General features: G+C 37.3%; 1 protein-coding gene across 1 annotated transcript in view; it reads left to right on the forward strand.

The window, feature by feature from the left end:
• Positions 1-19,556, forward strand: part of UBE3C (ubiquitin protein ligase E3C) — a 75,986-nt gene that overhangs the window by 47,121 nt on the left and 9,309 nt on the right. The window contains exons 18-19 of the mRNA XM_010139339.1: positions 14-261; positions 11,851-12,063. Coding sequence (XP_010137641.1) covers positions 14-261; positions 11,851-12,063 — 461 coding nt within the window. The remainder of the gene's footprint in view (positions 1-13; positions 262-11,850; positions 12,064-19,556) is intronic.

Below are 19,556 nucleotides of genomic sequence, written 5' to 3' on the forward strand. Positions count from 1 at the left end.
CCTTTCTCTGCAGAACCTGACCTAAAAAAGCGCATTCGTGTTCACTTACTTAATGCACATGGTCTTGATGAAGCTGGTATTGATGGTGGTGGAATTTTCCGAGAGTTTCTGAATGAGCTACTTAAATCAGGATTTAATCCCAACCAGGGATTTTTTAAGACCACCAATGAGGGACTTCTCTACCCTAACCCTGCTGCCCAGATGCTTGTTGGAGATTCTTACGCCCGACATTACTATTTTCTTGGAAGAATGCTTGGAAAGGTAAAAACAGTGTTGTATAATATAAAGCTATAGTGATACTCAAAATGTTCAGTAACGTTTTTTTCTTTTCAGACAGGGGTAAATGGGAAAAAATGATTATTTTTCTGGAGTTGAGAAAAAATAACTTTTAGATGTTGGTTTTGAACATTATTTCCACATATCACCCAGTTTTCTGATCCAGTTTAATGAGTTACGTACTTGAGACATACAGAGAATTTGAGATACCCTGACTGCCAGCTGAGCAAAGTGTGCGTATGTCTGCTTCCGTGTGTATCCTCTTGCTTAAAGTTAAGCTGATTGAAGCCAATAGCACAGCTGTGCTTGTGGTGATTGTTAACCTGGGGCTTTCTGGAATTTGACTACAGTTACGTTTTCATCATTTGGAATATATGAAATTAATATTTTCGGAAACAAACAGTTTTTAGTTGTTTGAGGTGTGCAATTCTTGCTAGCATTTACCACACTTAAGAGCCATATGCAAATTAACTTTCACTTATTCTGCTTGGTTTTTTTTTTGCATCCTTGAATTTTATTGCTTGATATTTTTTTGTTGTGAATGTTCAAAGACTAATACACGCTTGTTGAGCAAGAGGAAAAATGAAGGGGAGGGGGAAGAAAGAAACTTACAAACATTCATTACACGCAGCTTTCTTTTATGGTCAGGTTTAGTACTGAGGATATTTCCTTCTAAGCCCTTGAAATAATTTTTGTAAAACTACTAATTGTGAAACAAAGTTTGGAATACAAATTCTATTTTAGAAAAAAATGTATTAATTGCTACTCGGCTATCTGAAACTGAAGGTATTTAAGATGTAAAAGTCCCTTTTAACTGCCTGAATTGGTTTGGAGGCTACAGTCCTGCTGACTTGCAGTGAGATGTAATACACAGTTGAATGACGTCCTAGTGTAGCTGGAAGCGGTTTGAAAGAGTTACTGGCAAACTTGCGTTGTTGAAACGAGTGCTGTTCTTTAGAGTTGCCAGTCGGCTGGTTTAGATTAAACTGCCACTTCGTAGGCAAATTCTCTGCTAATGCATCCTATTGCAGTATCCAAATCGGTTAAGTAATGAAAATCTCAAATCAGCTGTTTCAATAAAATGATCTCTGAAGGATGTTCCTGCTCTTAATGTGAGATGGATTCAGTACTAATATAATAGTTTGTAATTATGACCTATGTTACCTATAGAAAGATTCATTTTCTTTCTGCATCTATAGATTTTTTTTTGGGGGGGAGTGGGGAGGCAAATAACTGCTGTGGTATCGTGAGGAAGTTACTTCACTCCAAAAATGTTTAGTGTTTATTTAGGAATTTAGGGCAAATTTGAAACATTATTTTGAAAAAAAGATTGTAATTTTGAATCTCTAATTTCCTCTACTAAATCAACACATTGCTTTCTGTAACTGGTTTTCAAATATTAGCATAAAGACAGAAATTGCAAAATATGTTTTATCTCTCATAGTGTGCTACAAGTACAGTTTTGTTTTTGTCTTTTTAAAATCGGGGATCTATTATTTAACATTTTGAAAGCTTAAATTGTTTTTGTATTTGCAGTATGTTTACATAAGGTAAGAACTGACACTGTTACTTAATAATTACCCCTGCCCAGGTGCACAGACACCTTTTTAGTAGTGTATTTAGAGACTTGATGAATTAAACAGAAAGATAAGGCACGACTGTACTATTCAAAACCTGCCAGTATTGTGATCTCGGTTAAGTTATTGAGTACTCACTGACCTGTTTCCAAAAATGTGTCCATTTTACGCTTTGCACAGGGTTATTTGAGAGCAATAGTGTATTATTAAAAGCCCCTTTGTAAACAAAACAGATATAATTCAAAAGAAGCAATGAGGCATCCATAGCAATTTCTTATTTGTGGAAACCAGTATGTAAAGAGCTCTGCCATCAAAAACTCTCACGTAAGAAGTTTCAGTGTTATCAGAAAACAAATACATTAAAATATAATAATTCATAGAAACTCTCTGTCTCTTGGTAACCATTTCATAGTAATATCCAAATGCATTTAACTTTCAGTACCATAGATTTATACCTAAGTCAGTTCTTTTCTTCTCACTGGGAAATTTCTAACAGCTTGACATCTCCTGTGTTACTTGGTCAGTTCAGAAATTTAAAACTTATCTTTAAAAGTGGTGTATGGAAAAACTTAAAGTATTTTAACTCTAGATAAATTACTGACTATTTGGGGTGTATTTTGGTAGTGGAGAAATGGAAACCTATATACTATACAAACTACCTGGCTGTCCATGCAACTTTTACAGATCACTGAATAAGCAAAAGCTCTTGTAGAAATAATACCATGTGATCATGTCCTCTGCAATAATTCTCAAAAAAAAAAAAAAGGGCAGAAATGAGTTTGCTCAAAAAGAACTACTCAAACACTTCCAAAGTTTACATTCTCAACTTTCAGTGACTTTACTCTGTAATGTAAATATTATTTTAACATTGGTGACTTTTACTCATTTTCTGTTCTTTTCCTTACAAGTAATAGCTGAGCTTACCATGCACACCTCCCACCACTGTTGGAGGTTGAAACTTTAACCTCTCAGTGTCGCCTGCCGGAAGCATATCAGGGACTTTGAGTCCCAGGCTTTGCTTGAGAGCTGAGGGTGTCCTGGGCTCTTGGGGACATTCAGACGGTGCTCTTCTAGTCCAAATTCTCTTTTTTGTCCTGTCTGGAATATAGTCTTGTTGTCCTATGTAGCGTCTCAGAAATACAGATGGAACATTATAATCCTTTAGGTCTCTCAGTAGGTAGGATTGGGCTCTGAGGAGGCACCTAATTTGGTTTAACTTCCTTTCCACATGCAGTAGTTGTTCTGGCAGCACTAAAAGTCTTCCCACATGCAGACCTTCCTGCTGCAGCTTTGGCAGTATGATGGGCTTGGCTCAGGAGAACACAGGAGCTGCGATTTTGACAGGCTGCCAAAACTTCAAGCAACATAGGCAGAGAAGTTTAGAAGCAACACCTGAGAATCTTAAATGAGGATTTTCTCTGTGCTGATTCTTGAGTGGTCTGCTGCAAACCTGGGAAGGGGGAAATGCTGGTTAACTGTTTCAACAGAAACAGTGATTGGTAGAACAGTGACAGATATGGAATTCAAATCTGAACTTCACCATGTTGAGCCTTAAACTCAGTCTTGTATACCACATTATTACCATATTTGCATTTATTCAATGATGTTAATGTGACAGATGTTGTAGAAAAGGACATTTGGATTTATTTTACATTGTGTAGCTGATTCTTATGATAATTTACTTAAATTTCATGAAGAATCAGCGTTAGTTTAAGAAGATAGCAGGAAGTCCATAGCAAGATCAGAATGCTGATTTTTATGGTTTCCTCCTCCTCTTCCTCTTTGACATAAACCTGCTAGTTCTTGCACGTGTTATGTTTTGCAGACATTGGTCTTTGTTAAAAAGTGCAGTCTGAACCCTCAGTTTTCCCTGGGTCGTTTATTTTCGTATGACTTTTTATATATTACTGTACTGATTTAAGACATAGTGAACTGTTCTATGCACATATCTAAATGATGTTAAACATATATAATTGAAAAAAGTTACAAGATATGTCTTTTGGTAAAATGAAACATTAGAGGTGTAATAGATCAAATACAAATTTTATTTAGCAGTAAATGTGGGACCATTAATTGCTGATTAGATTAGTTTTTCTATATCATAGAGAGTGCGCTTTGTGGGTACTGTTTGTAACTTTGAATAGAGCTGCGATAGATCATTTGCTGTATGAGAGATTAATTCTGGTTGGAAGGTACAGTTCTAAGATTAGCAGAGTCTACAGTATCCATTTTGCAGAAAAACTAAAGTAGTTCATCATCATCCTTATCTAAAATGGATTGAATCAGTGGGAGTCTTCTCACAGCAAAATCTGGATTGGATCCTAAACTCCTAAATCATTAATAAGCTGCACATACGGAGTTACAACCTTCAAACAAATGTTTCTGGTAACGTGTTTGAGTCCCATTTTGTGCCAAAAGCTTCTAGGGAGAAAACAAAGCAAGAACATTCTACAATGAGAAATGTTTTTTGTATACTTGAATATTTTATAGGGTGGTGTGTGTCAAGCGTTGCACTGCTACGCTTCCTCTGATTCTCTCACTGTTGGAAGAGGTTTTTTTCCTTCTGATTTTTGACCACCCTTTCCCTTTGCTTACTCTCCATTTAATTAAGATCCATATTGGCTTGGCTTAAATTAGTACACTATTAATTGATTTGTGCTGTAGCTGCAATTGATACTACTAGAACCTAGAAATGTAGATATGGAATTAGTGATACTGATACAAGGAGGAGGTAATTTGTATAAACTTTTTTGGTTTATTAATTTCAGTTACGCTGCACATGACTTTGTAGACTCAGCATTTTGCTTAAAAGCAAGTTAGCTAATGTTCATTTGTCTCAGAAAATCCTGAATCATCTGAAATAGAATCAAAACATGAATTTACCATGTGAAGTGGCATGTTCTTTTAATTATACATTTACAGTGCAGAAACACAGCATAAACGAGCAAAATTGGTACCTTATGGAAGTTATTTCATGATTTATGAATCTAGATGTAAAGTAATCCAAATCTATTTTCTGACACGGTTATTCAGCGTGACAATTCCTTTGTGTACTCGTTCATTTAACATAACCAATTATCTTTTGATTACAAATAGCTATGTTAGTACTAACCTTGTAAATACACGTTTAGCGCTAAAAGACTACTGAAATGTGGTATTTTAACTCTAAATCTTCAGGAAGGAAAAGTGTGTATTGATGGATTGTGATATTTATTGGGTCATAATGTATTTAAATTTTCTTTAATGCATAAGTTAGTGATTGTTTTCCGTGATGAAGTGCAGAGAGGTCTCTGCAAGGAGTTCTGCATGCAAAGAATTACCTCATGTCAGTGGTCACTCCTCAATTAAAAGTTCCATTAGCAGATGATTCTTGCTTCTGGTTTGTGTACTGATTGCATTTTATTGCCTCTAAATCAGGTTCCTAGGCAGGGAATAAATAAACACTTAGAGTGTGTGGTAATGGTATCCTGATCTTTTTTCACAGCTGGAAACACCTATGTCCATTTCAATCAATTAGGTTTGGAATATTTACCAAAATCCATTATTCTATTTGAACTGTCTTAAAAATTTACTAGTTTTACTGCTATTAAAATACAGATTCATCTTAGGTGCATATCCATATTAGTTATATAATTGGAAATGTTTCAGTTTTTCAGAAGATTAGAACTTAAATAAGGAGGATATATCTTTTATCTTCGGTTCTTACTAAGTTATGTTTGAGACAAGAAAAATCTGTTAAGCCTTTACTGGAACTTCAGTAATGAATGACAACTATCAGTTATCCAGTGCATCCACAGGTACCTCTAGTTCTTCCCTCTCCTGTCCCTCAAAACAAATGACATCCACAGCCATTTATATCATATGCAGGGCATAAGTTAGGGAGATAACTGTTCCTGTTAAACCAGAAAGGAAGTACCAAACTGATGAAATAGTGATTTTCTGCAAGTACCAACATATTCTGAAGCACTCTTATTTTCATAGTAAAAATTTTTGTCATAAAATTATGTCCTAAATTCTTAGAATAAAAATAGTAGGATGACTTTCCATTTTTAAATTTCAAATTAACTCAAAGTCATTATACTTGATATGCTCCAATGAAGTCTTCGAAATGGATCCCTACATTTTTAGGTGGTGTGTTCAGGAGTCAGAAATAGGTTTGTTCTGTGCTTGTGACGCCCCAGTAGTCATTTCAGGTATTCACGAGGAGTGCAGCAGTTTTGATAGGCAGGCCCTTCGCGTCTGAGTCTTGCTGTCCCAAATCTCTGGGACTTCTATGAATTTGTACTTACAGACCTTCAAATGCCCGGTGAGTGGGAAATCAGAAGTTAAACCAATTTACAGAAGGCTTTATTTTTTTCTTAATAATAATAAAAAAAATATATGTCTCTGAGAATACTAGCAGTGCCACAGATAATGTTACTGAAGCTCTCTCAGAAGCCTAATTAAGGTCATCTAGCTGTGGAGTTTTGGACTCCTGCTTTTTTAAAAGACAGAAGAGGCATCCAGTGTTTGAACAAAAAGCACACAATGAATTTTTGCAGTCATACAGGGAAGATAATGTACCAGATACTCCATTACTGGAGTGATATAAAGGCATCCAGATGTCTCTGCTCTTGTGGAGCTCAGAGAACTGAGAAACAGTGACTTAGAGCTGCCAGGTAGCAGACATACTGCCTTGTGACACACACCCGATAGAATTAGTTTTATCCTGTTTGCATTAGGAACGATATAATTTTGTTTTTTCTCACTTTAAAGCACATTATTAAGTATATCTCTAAGAAATTATTTTATCTTAAAATTACTAGATGCTAGCTTTAAAAATGTTTCAAAAATACAAGTCCACGTTAATTTTAATGTAACTTTAATTTTTAGTTTTATCTTTTTCATTAGGGTAGAAAAGGCTTAGCTGGCCTCAAAGGCTTTGAGAGTACAATGAGGTATTTCCAGGACATAAATAATAAGGTAGAAGGGAGTTCTAATGGTTTTGCTATTTTTCTATCATTTTCATTAATGGTTCTGTACAGCTTTGAAGATCTATTGCACTCTGTTAAGTGCTAAGTATTATTTAATAGCAACTGTTTTAAACGACTGAAAAAAAAAAAAAGGTTACGGTCTTGGGGGCTGATTAGGGAAATAACTGATTTTAAGCCCAGTCATTTACTTCCTCAGCCCATAAGCTGTGTGTCTTTCTAGGAGTATGAATGTAGCATTGTTTAGGTTTTAAAATACAGTTCTGGGTTGTAAAGGATTAATGGAAAGTAGGAACACTGACTGATTAATTATTTTCTTCAGAAGGATTTCAGTTGTAATAATAAATGAGAAAATTAATTTTAGACCTGAAAGTAAAGGCACTAAAGCTGCCTCAGTCAGGGAGGTTTACTTGGTTCATCTGTGAATTTTTTGCACAATTTGACCCTTATTCAGCATGTTGTAATGCTCATGTAACCTCTACTATATATAGCTAATTTGTCTGAAATGACTAGAAGCGCTTAAATTTTGACTTTGCAAAGGCTTTTCTTTCTGAAGAGCTGGTTCCTAAATCTTGGTCATACCTAAACAACACCTCTTGTGAACATGTAGTGCTTAAATAATATTGTGATAGTTACCAGGTATAGTCCCAGGCAGATATTATTCTCATGTTGAAAACAAGAAAAAAGTCTTCCTTGTCCATAGAACTGTGTCTTTTTTCTCCTTTCTTGCTGTGTACTGTATACAGTTGTCCTTCCATATTAAAGCTACTAATTGCATGCCTATATTCTGAAAGCTGATTCCCTTAAAGAGCCATTCCTTGTTCCCCCACATCATAGGTGTTTAATGAATGCATTCAGTATATTCGTATCTGAACATATTTTTCACTTCGGATGACCAAGTTGTGTCACTGAAGTAAATAAAGGCTTTAGCACATGTTACAGTCAATTGTAGTTGAACTAGTCTGCAATCCCAACTAGCTAATATTATTTAAAGGAGGAAGACTTCACATTGTGTTCTTTGTGTGTGAAGTCAAAGCTTTCTGTTGTTTTGTTTGTTTTTAATAATCTGGTGTATTCTACAAGCATTCACACACAGAGGGCGAGGGAGATGTATGAAGTTACTTTTACTGAATACTATTTCTTCCATAGTGAAATAATTGCTCCTCATCTTTTAACCAGAAAATACTTCTTTTAACAGTTTATTAAAAGAAATAGTCCCAGCCTTTCGAGGAGGCAGAGGTATATAGACTCTGTTAAAGTGTTTGTTCCTCCCGCCCCTTCCCCGATCTAAACATTTAGAAACTAGAAGTCTAATGTCATATTTGAACACCAGTGGCTCCTTTCTTGACTTCCTATCTAAATTTTTTGCTTTGTGTAAGTCAGTTGCAGTTTATGGGACTGCAGAAGAGAGACAACGAAGTTAATTAAGGTGCTCATTAGATAGGAAAGTTAGGAATATGAACTCTCAAAATTCATCATAGAATGGCATTGGTCCTGTAGGTGACGACCTTAAGAGTTAAAGGAAACTTGCCAAAGGGTGAGAGTACTTGAAGTTTAAGATTAGCTTTAAAATATGCATTGGTTAAGCTTGCTGGCTTTGATCTCTTGAAGAGGTGTATGAACAGGAACTTCTGACTCAAGCAGAAGAAGCCACTACCCTCTAAGAACAACCCAGTTTTTTCTGTCAGCGTTGTTGCTTTTTGGCTGCTGGAGGAGAAAAAGAGGACTGCTTCTGTGGGGAGAGCGTGCCCTTATATTGTATCAAAGTACACGTATAAATATATTCTGATGGTGCAGCTTCATCCCGCAGCTAATTAATCTGACAACTAGTTACCTCTGTAAAAGGTGGTTATCAGTCCTTTGCCTGTCACTGATGTTAGGCTCCTGCCTCCTTTATGTTAATGTCGCAGAAGGCCAGTTCAACAGGCAGAAAACTAAGCTTCAAATCAGGTAATTTATAGCTCTTCAAGACAATTTGCTAAGGGGAAAGAGGAAAGGAGTGAATGTCCCCTTTTGATCATTAATTAGTGCAGTAAGAAAATACCCAACAGGATGGACTTCCATGAGCAACTGGCTGTGCTAAGGTCGTGCTCCTGTTGAAATGGCTGGTCTTGCTGTTCCTCCCCAGTTTCAGCCATAGCTGTGATTTGGATTCGATTCTGATTGCAAAGAAAGCTCAATGTCAAACAAATCACAGCACAAATAATCTGCAAATTTTGAACCTTATTCAGCATGTTGTAATACTCATGTAACCTCTACTGTACAGCTACTTTGCTTGAAGAGAAACCCAATTGAATCAACAAGCTGATTTGTTCCCCCGCTCTGTCAGGATTGGGTGAAATCACATCTTTTGGCAGCAACCGGTAGTTTGATCACTTTATGCTGACTGAGAAAAAGGGAAGTTAGATGGAAACAGAAGAACAAAGCTACAGTTTATTTAGTCATACTCAAGTGTACACAGCATTTCTCAGCAGCTCTGCACAGTGCTGGAACTGTAATGGTGTAATTTACCTCCTTGAAACAAAAAAGGTTATTATGGTTTTATTTACTTTATTAACTTTATTAGGATAGCTTGACTTTCAAACTAATTAAAGCACTACTGTTTGTCATGTCTCCAAAAATACGTTTTTTTTTAATACTGCAATCAATTAGCTAAGAGGAGTAGTAATTAAGGTTATTCTCAAGTTGCACAATTTAGTTTATTTAAAAATGCTTTATATAGTTTTTAGATGGTTATAAATGTTCACTTTGGAACTACCTGAAGATTAATAGTGATGCATTTGAAATGCATTATTTTTTTATTGATTCTTAATGTAGTAAATTACTGAAGTTATTTGGCAGCAAACAGAAATAGCCAGTGATGTTGTTCACATTTATTTTCCTGATAGCGTCACAATTTGCATTAATTGCATTGCAGCTGCACTCACTTATATTAAAAAGCTTCTACTATAATTAATCCTTTTTATTTCAAATCATTTTGGCACAATTTCTAGCAATAAACACTCATAAAAGACAGACACTTGAAAAATAACGTACAAGTTTCTTCAATATACCTATTGCTGTTTTTTCCTTGACAAGCAATTATTGATAGGCTTCTAGGAGCAAGTGTTGCAAGTGGCTAAGACTTAAGACTGGTTTGAAAAATGCTAAGTGGATTATTTTGCATAAAAAATAGACAGGTTTTGAATTTGTGTAATTAACCTGTGTTTAGAAAATACCTTGATTTATGTCTACATTTGTATTTCAGTTGCATACATTATGGAAATTTAATTTATAATCCATTTAGCTGATGTGATCATAGTTTTTAGTGCTATCATTTATTAGTCCTTGTATATTAAATGCTCTAAAGGCTTAAACCTGCCTTGTGTAAAAAATTACACCTCTACATTTACATTTTATGAGTCATAGATGGAATTCTATTTTAAATTCGGGTAGCTTTGATATATTTAAGGAATTACAATGGCTTTATTGTTACTAATGCAGGAACAGCAAACACTGACCTTATACATTGCAAATTAATGATTTATCCCTGTAGTTTGCTTTTAAAGTCAACTATACAAATGAGGATTTCGACTTCTACACCTTGAATAAATCATATAGCTCTAAATATAATGCACCCTTTGGCTTTGAACTCGTTATTCTCAATTCTTTCTGCAAGGTCTAACTCGCCTCATAGAAATTTTCTTTCAAAAGTTTAAGGAATTGTGTACATGTTTCTTAACGTCTTTGTTGGAATATCACCAAGTGATTACAACTACATTTATTAGTCTTCATTCCTTTTTTTTTTGTTCATTGTTCTTCCTTTTCTAAGTTTGCAGCAGGTTATGGAGGAATTAAGTAATGCCAAAGCACTGCTCTTGAAGAGTAAAAAGAAAAAAAGAAATGATGTTGTGCTGATGATGCCTTTTCTCATCAGCCTGGCAGTGATATTAATGATACTGTAAAGATCGGGGCATTGTTGTTAGAGATGCTGATGTGGCAAACAGACTGGACAATGGGAAAGGCTGCGCACAGACAGCATGTGTCAGGAATATTTTTGTAAAGGCAACGGTCTTTTTTTCCTTGATTCATGATTGCTTTCTCTAGCTCTGAAGCTTGCATCTCTCCCTTTGAGAGCTGCCATCAGTACTTTTTTCTCCTAACCGACAAGTTGTTACTTATTGTATGAAAAATAGGCAAAGTTGCTTTGTGTTATGTCAAAGTGAAGTCATAGAGTAGACGAGTGAGACTGGTATTGCTGCAGTTTTGTGTGTTTTTGAAAATTCTTGAGGAAACTCTCAGTTTACAGTAAAAATACTTTTTTTGTGAGTACTGCATATGCAGGACAGGCTCATTCTGACAGGTTTAACAGTGTCAGGCCAAGGAAGGATTGGGTATATGATACAGTCATAACTGGTAAGCTGTCGGCTTGGAAATTAGGATGGTTTGAAGCAATAGAATTACCAAAAATGTGCAGCAATAAACCTGTGTAACATGTAAGAGAAATAGTTTACTTGGTTTAGTTTACAATGTACTGGTTTTGCATAGTTACTTTTAAGGGGCAGATTATTTTACATGTAGCAACTGATTTGAATGGAAGAATATTGTTTGTGACTGTGCTAATAGAGAAAGAGAAACTAACTTTTTTTGGAAGACATTCTTGATGCATTTGTGTTGTCCTTTAGAAAACTTTGCTTTTCTTGCCAATCCATGCAATTGATGCACTTCCTGTTTGCTGTCATAGTTCGGATAAGAAGGTTAATTTCTAGCAATAAAAAAAAAAGCAATGACCTTACCTTTTAAATCACCACATTATGAATTTGTAAAATTTGGGAGCTCGTTTGTTCACTAGAGTACTAAAATTTCAAACTTTGGGTGAGTGTTTTTAAATTCACGCAATATTTGGGCTGTTGCCATACCAGAAGATCCTATTCAGGCACCGAATTAAGAAGGAATTAACAAAAAGTTGAGAAATAGACAATCGCCTTCAGAATTCCTGCATATGGAACACTAAAATCTAATGTGATTTTAATTGCTTTGTTTTCCAGGCTCTTTATGAAAATATGCTGGTGGAGCTGCCATTTGCTAGTTTTTTCCTCTCAAAATTATTGGGGACAAGTGCTGATGTTGACATTCATCATTTAGCTTCATTAGATCCAGAAATGTACAAAAATTTGCTTTTTCTCAAGAGCTATGAAGGGGATGTGGAAGAACTTGGACTAAATTTCACTGTGGTAAATAATGACCTTGGGGAAGCACAGGTGAGAATGGCTTTTGCTTTTTTTTTTTCCCCTTTTATTTATGATTGATGAATTGTTACTACCCCTTCTAATTCAAATAATTAATTTAAAAGTGATAGGAAACAATTGTTAAAGGTGCTGTGTGTTGTGAGGCATCATAGGGATTCTGATTCAGTGTTTGGAGTAGAGAATAACTGGTCAGGTACTTAGAAGAATAACTGTGGATGATGATGTAAAGGTCTGGTCTTTTAAGTATCAAACTGTAGTGATTATTTTCTAACAGTCATACATGAAAAATTCTATGGCCTGAGATAATTTTTGAACAAAATACTTTGTTTCCTTGATTGCACTTCAAATAATTGCAAAAGGGTTCGATGGTCTATAAACTATAGGAGTACTGCCTGGTTTTGGAATCAGAGGTGGAAATAAGAATGGGTTTAAATAATAATGGCCCTTTATTGTGAGATAAGCATTGTCTCTGTTAGCTGTAATTTTCAAAGCAGAGGGCCTGAAGTTAGACCTGGGTTTTTGGGGGGGGTGTTTTATTTTGTTTTGTTTCTTGGGCTTTTTTTGAGGGGCCGAGATACCAGGTGAGTCAGAGGGGAGAAACGAATGTCCAGCGCTTCTAAAAAGCAGTTAGGGTGGGGGGGGGGGTGTTTTATTTTGTTTTGTTTCTTGGGCTTTTTTTGAGGGGCCGAGATACCAGGTGAGTCAGAGGGGAGAAACGAATGTCCAGCGCTTCTAAAAAGCAGTTAGGGCCAGTCAGTTAGGTGCTTAAGTAAGAGTTTTTAATGCAATTGTACTACATAATTTGATCATAGCTTTTATTTGCTCTGTTGTGAGTGCTTAAGGTCACTTATGCTCATAGTAGAATAAATGTCCCTAGAGCTTGAAAAATCTATGTTTACGTACTAATACAGTCAACCTCCTTAGTTAATGCTTCCTCTTTAATTTTTGAGGATTTGCAATTGAGTACTGCTTATGGTATACTTATACTTGATTATGATATTTAATAATTGGATCAAAAAGTAGATGTGATGACGTTGTGACATGCAGTGGGATCCAAATACAGCCTTGTTTCTTTTGGAAGAAACAAGAGACTGTAAAAGGGGGTAAGCAGTTCTCTCGGGTTTCCCAGGGAAGCCTGGGACTGTGTACATCTCCCAGAAGCTGCAGCACTGCGGAGATGCAGCAGCTAGTCTGGGAATTGTTGAATTCTCCACTGCTGCCTAAATCATCACAAGTTTGATGTCCAGGACTTCTGTTGTAAAAGCATCAGGCACAGGCTTAATCTTTTCTCTATCATCCATTTCCTGGTGTTTTGGAAGATCCTAAAACCTGGATTGCATTAACATTTTAAAATTGTATCCTCAAATTTGTGGTTCCTGAATCATACTGAAGGCCATACTTGCCTGATACAAGTTAAGTTTCAAATTAAACACGCATTTCCCCCTGCCCGGGTTACACTCCCTATATCAAAACCTGAATCAAATTCTGTAGTTCCCGTGTACTTGGTTTCTAGGTTGGAAGGCACATAAGATGGCAGTTTCCAATATAACCTAGGATTTTCTGGGGGGAAAAAAAGTCTGCTGTTTGTATTCTACAGCCATTAATTTAAATACACTTAAAGTAATAGTTTTGTTGATTGCAGCTAATAGAAATCTGGTTTAGTCTCTAATTAAAAATGAAAAGCAGCTAATATTTTCTGGAGAGGTTTTAGTTTCCATACTTTATACATCTGCTCTGTATGTCCTTGAAAGTTAGCCCCACACAAGCTGGAACCTACCTCAACAAGTAAGGTAGAAGGACATAGAAAAGAGAAATAGCTCAGAAATAACATAAAAGGGGATGCAAGTTAGAGATGTTGCTAGCTCTACCTACTGCAATAAAAACTTGTAAAAAATGCATTATTGCTAAAAAGCTGGATTTCTTTGTTAAAATTCTCTGAGGGCTATGGCTAGTATTGTCAGGACTTTTGATTTTTAATTGTGCGGCATAACTTTAAAAGTTTCTGAGTAACTAAATGAAATGTAGGTTAAATATTCTGGTGCTGTTTTGCTATGTTTATACTTGGACAGAGAATGCTATACCCATGAAGTATTAACCATCTTTTAATGAGACTGCATGTTAGTGTAGTTCAAGAGAACTAATTGGTTCTTGTCACCGTCTTCTGTGTTTAATGCAACAACTTACTTTTAAGGTAATGAAATGAAGTATAAATAAACCTCATAGGGCTAAATACATTTTGTCTGGTATTTGGTGTAACGATTGCATACTAATTAATTGTGTCAAGGTAAGGCTAATTCACTTTGGGAAAAGAGCTTAATTTGCACTCCTTATGTTGAATGTACATTATCTCTAGTTTTCAGCTAAACAACCACTTTAGTGTCTAATAAATTAGTGCCCAATAAATGCATCATAAATCTATCATTGTAAATAGCTATCCTCATGACAGTGTCCATCCACCAGTCGTGGCAAGAAAGCATTATCTGCAATGAAAGACACATTCAGAACGGGCTCTACTGCCTCTGTCAGTGGTAGAAGGTAGAAATTCTATTATCAGCATATTGATTCCAATCCTGTAATGTGCTTTTAGATCCCATTAAACTATTGTCAAAGTGCATTCACCAGAAGTTGAAAAAGGTACTTAATAATTTGCACATTAGACCTGCTAATTAGGGGAGCTGTGCCATCAACCTTATCTTCCAACCTCAGATAGCTTTAGCTTTTGATAAAGAACTATCTAATGCATCGATACCAGCCTCGATCTCAGCTGTTGGATCTGCTGCATAAAATGGTGGCCAGTAAAAATGACTCAAAGGAATGTCAGCCTATAGTTGCAGGTCCCTTCAAGTGGCTGTGTATATTGATTTTATTTTCCTTTTATCTTGTAGATTAGATGGTGATAAAATGGTTATAAAATGCTTATAATAAGTGTAAGGTTAACAAATTCAAGAAAATGCCTCCTTTTTTCAGACCTCCCTCCCACCTCCTTAGTGAAGAAGGTGAGTTTTGTGGCTGTCCAGGAGAAGAGAGGAAGATGCAAATATGTGTTCCTCTTCCTTCAAAAATGTTAGATTCTGTACTCCAATGAGTCTTCTCAGACATTGATTCTTGAGATTACATGGATCAGAACAGTTGAACATGATCAGAAGACTCTATAATGGGTTTTTTTAATGAGGTTTATGAAAGCCAGGTCCTCTTTGACCAACTTGATCTCCTTCTGTGACAAGGTGACCCGTTTAGTGGATGAAGGAAGAGCTGTGGATGTTGTCTACCTGGACTTTAGTAAAGCCTTTGACACTGTTTCCCACAGCATTGTCCTGGAGAAACTGGATGCCTGTGGTTTGGATGAGTGTACTCTGTGCTGGATCAAAAACTGGCTGGATGGCAGGGCCCAGAGAGTGATGGTGAATGGAGTTAAATCCAGCTGGTGGCCGGTCCCCAGTCGTGTTCCCCAGGGTTCAGTTTTGGGGCCTGTTCTCTTCAACATCTTTATCAATGATCTGGATGAGGGGGTTGAGTGCACCCTCAGCAAGTTCGCAGATGACACCAACTCAGGTGTGTGTGTTGATCTACTTGAGGGTTGGGAGGCTCTACAGAGGGATCTGAAGAAGCTGCATCCATGGGCTGAGGCCGGTGGGCTGAGGTTCGGTAAGGCCAAGTGCCGGGTCTTGCACTTGGGCCACAACAACCCCCTGCAATGCTACAGGCTTGGGGAAGAGTGGCTGGAAAACTGCCCAGCGGAAAAGGACCTGGAGGTGCTGGTTGACAGCCGGCTGAAGATGAGCCAGCAGTGTGCCCAGGTAGGTGGCCGAGAAGGCCAGTGGCATCCTGGCTTGTATCAGAAATAGTTTGGTATTCCAGAACAGGAATACCTATTCTGGTATCAGAATAGGAGGAGGGAAGTGATTGTCCCCCTGTACTTGGCACTGGTGAGGCCACACCTTGAGTATTGTGTCCAGTTTTGGGACCCTAACTACAAGAAGGACATTGAAGTGCTGGAGTGTGTCCAGAGAGGGCAATGAAGCTGGTGAAGGGTTTAGAGAACACATTCTGTGAGGAGCGGCTGAGGGGACTTGGGTTGTTCAGCCTGGAGAAGAAGAGGCTGAGGGGAGACCTTATCACTCTACAACTACCTGAAGGGAGGTTGTTGTGAGGTGAGGGTTGGTCTCTTCTCCCATATAACAAGTGACAGGACGAGAGGAAACATCCTCAAGTTGCTCCAGGGGAGGTTTAGGTTGGATATTGGGTAAAATTTCTTTACAGAGAGGGTTGTGAAGCATTGAAACAGGCTACCCAGGGAAGTGGTGGAGTGCCCGTCCCTGGGGCTGTTTGGAAGACGTGTAGATGTGGCACTGAGAGACTTGGTGTAGGGACCCTGGCAGTGCAAGGTGAACGGTGGGCCTTAAAGGTCTCTTCTAAGCAAATGATTCTGTGATACTCAGAAGATTCCCATAATTAAGAAGCACAAATCCACAGAAAAGCACTGTAACATGTATGGCAGCAGTTCCTGTGAAATCCGCACAGAAGTAGGTGTTGGGATACCTTCTTTGGCCTGTTAAACAGATGGGAATGCTGCTGCTGTTACTGAAAATACATTAACTCACTAAAGGAGAGTTCTTCGCATTTAAATTTACCCGGAAGAAAATTTTGAAGCCTTAAAAATAATTCTGAAAGTTTCTGTCTTCACAACTTCTTTACTAGGATACAGTGTTTTCAGAAGCAAAGTATTTAACTTGAAGCTGATTCTTCTCAGGCAGATTTATAACACTTAAGGCAAATGCATTCTTAGGCATTCAAATGCAATCACCTACCTGGAGCTCCTGCCTGAACATCTGGAAGGCAGATGACAAAGAAAGCAAACTTTTATCAGCTTATTCAGAAAAGGGAAAGGCTTTAGGGGTGGTGTGAACCAAAGTGATCAGAGTCCAAGGGAAAAATAAAATATTTTCGACTGTCCTTAAAAACACGTTTCTAAAAGTTCATACCAAGAGTGCTTTTTGAAATTGCACTGGAAGTGCATGTCTGATGTCTTCATACACAAAAAAAGAATACCGAGATGACATGTCTCTCATTCTTTCCTAAAATATGTCCTACTTTATCTCTGTATATTCCCTTATTTCTCCATTAGCTTGGGAAGCAGCTGCCACTGCCAGAGCTGTGAGCAGCAGCTGAGTTTGTCTACCAACAGACACTCGCCATTTTCTGCCTGTAATCACATTACAAATCGACTGTATGTGACAGATTATTATCAACAAGCCAGAAGATAAACCCCCTGAATTCAGCTTGACAAATATTACATTTTTTCCTGATTTTTTTTGCTCTATATTTATTTCATTATGCTAATGTTCAAAATAGTAACTCAAAATAATAATCTGAACTGTTCACTTGAACTGCTACTATACATAAAATAGAGATTTAAATTTTTTTTACAAGCTCCGGTTGTTTTCTTAAGAATATAAATTAAGTTGATTAATTCTATCCACAGTACTAAAAAATGGCAAAGCAATGTTTCTCACAGGTTTTTAAAAATATGGGACTTTTCTATCCCATTTTGATGTTTCCTCTTCATTTTGAAGATGTACTTTGAGTCTGAATGATCTGAATACTTATTTAAGGATTATATATGATTTGATTGCTTTTAAAATTTGTGATTTTGATAATAAACCAAGTTCAAATTTTTTGTTGTTGTTGTTTAATCTTAAATCTACAAAAAAAAAAAGTAACACAATTCCACATGTTTTGGGTAGTTTTCTGTTTTTGCCCAGCCTGTGTAACCTATGTGATTGTCTTCCACCATCTAGTGGTGAAAATTTGCTAGATAAAAAAAATGCAAGCTGACCATCTTTAAAGATGTAGTAAATTGTGTGGTGGTCTTTTTGAAAAGGAATCCTTCAGAAATAATTCCAGACATTTAGAATTAAGTGGGAATTCTACAATAGTTCCTTCAAAAAGCCATGAAAAGAAGTTGAATAAGTAAAAAGTGAACTACATTGACATTTACTATAGTTTTACTGTTACCAAGTGTTACTATTGCCTGTCTTCTGTTTTACATCCTTCTTAGCCTTTATGGCATAATATATTTATTATTCCTACTACATTAGCCCTTTTCTTTGAAACAGTGATGACACTTTGACAAAACAGTTGTAGAATGAATCTCACATTGAAAACCTCTGAAAATGGGTTGTTACATCACTGGACAATTCCAGGAAATTTAGTTAACTGTTGTAGTCTTAATTGTAGCAATGCAGTGTTGTGGGGAGGAGTGGGAGCTACAGAAGTGTCGCTGGATCAGAAATCAAGGTTTCCTACTTAAAAATGTAAGAACAAAAGGAAAAATAGGATTTTTTTTAAAAAAATTTTTTCTATTTTCTAAAAACAGTGTCAAGAAAGAGTACAGTGTTTTTCTTCTCTAATTTGCAGGTGTTACAGGGAGAGAGAACAGCTTTTCTGGTACAATGAATACAGCTTTCCCAACATCCTTAGACCACTGTGGACACAATACTATTGTAATGCAAATACAGGCATAAAGTAACTTGTGTCCTGATCTCTTATTTGCTGACCTGCAGGGAAGGTTAGACATTTACTTCATCAAGGGCTGGGTGAACAGCGGTTTTCTTAGAGCACCCTGCCAGTAGTTCCCTTTTGCTGTTTTAGGAAAGATGTCAGTTTAAGCTTCTTTTTATGTAGATACACAGAAATTCATGGAGTGGTTTGAGTTGGAAGGGACCTTTAAAGGTCATCTAGTCCAACCCCCTTCAACTAGGTCAGGTTGCTGAGAGCCTCGTCCAGCCTGACCTGGAATGTTTCCAGGGATGGGGCATCTACCATCTCTCTGGGAAACCTGGGCCAGTGTTTCACCACCCTCATTGTAAAAAATTTCCTCCTTATATCTAGTCTAAATCTCCCCTCTTTTAGTTTAAAACTATTGCCCCTTGTCCTGTTCACAACAGGCCCTGCTAAAAAGATTGTCCTCATCTTTCTTATAAGCCCCCTTGAAGTCCTGGAAGGTCAGAAAAAGGTCTCTCCAGAGCCTTCTCTTCTCCAGGCTGAAAAACCCTGACTCTCTCAACCTGTCCTCATAGCAGAGGGGTTCTACCTCTCTGATCACTTTCGTGGCTCTCCTCTGGACCCTATCCAACAGGTCCATGTCTTTTGTGTGCTGAGGACTCCAGACCTGGACCCAGCACTCCAGGTGGGCTCTCACTAGAGTGGAGGGGGAGAATCACCTTCCCTCCCCCTCACTTGCTGGCCATGCTTCTTTAGATGCAGCCCAGGATACTGTTGGCTTTCTGGGCTGTGAGTACACATTGCCAGCTCACATCCAGCTTTTCATTCCCTGGTATCCCCAGGTCCTTCTCTACAGGGCTGCTGTCAAGCCCTTCATCCCCCAGCCTGTATTGATACCCAGGGTTGCCCCAACCCAGGTGCAGGACCTTGTACTTGGCCTTGTTGAACCTTCTGAGGTTTACATGGGCCTTTTTCTTGAGCTTGTCCAGGCCCCTCTGGAT

This window comes from Buceros rhinoceros, unplaced genomic scaffold, assembly GCF_000710305.1.
Source record: "Buceros rhinoceros silvestris isolate BGI_N320 unplaced genomic scaffold, ASM71030v1 scaffold13697, whole genome shotgun sequence".
NCBI classification, from domain to species: Eukaryota; Metazoa; Chordata; class Aves; order Bucerotiformes; family Bucerotidae; genus Buceros; species Buceros rhinoceros.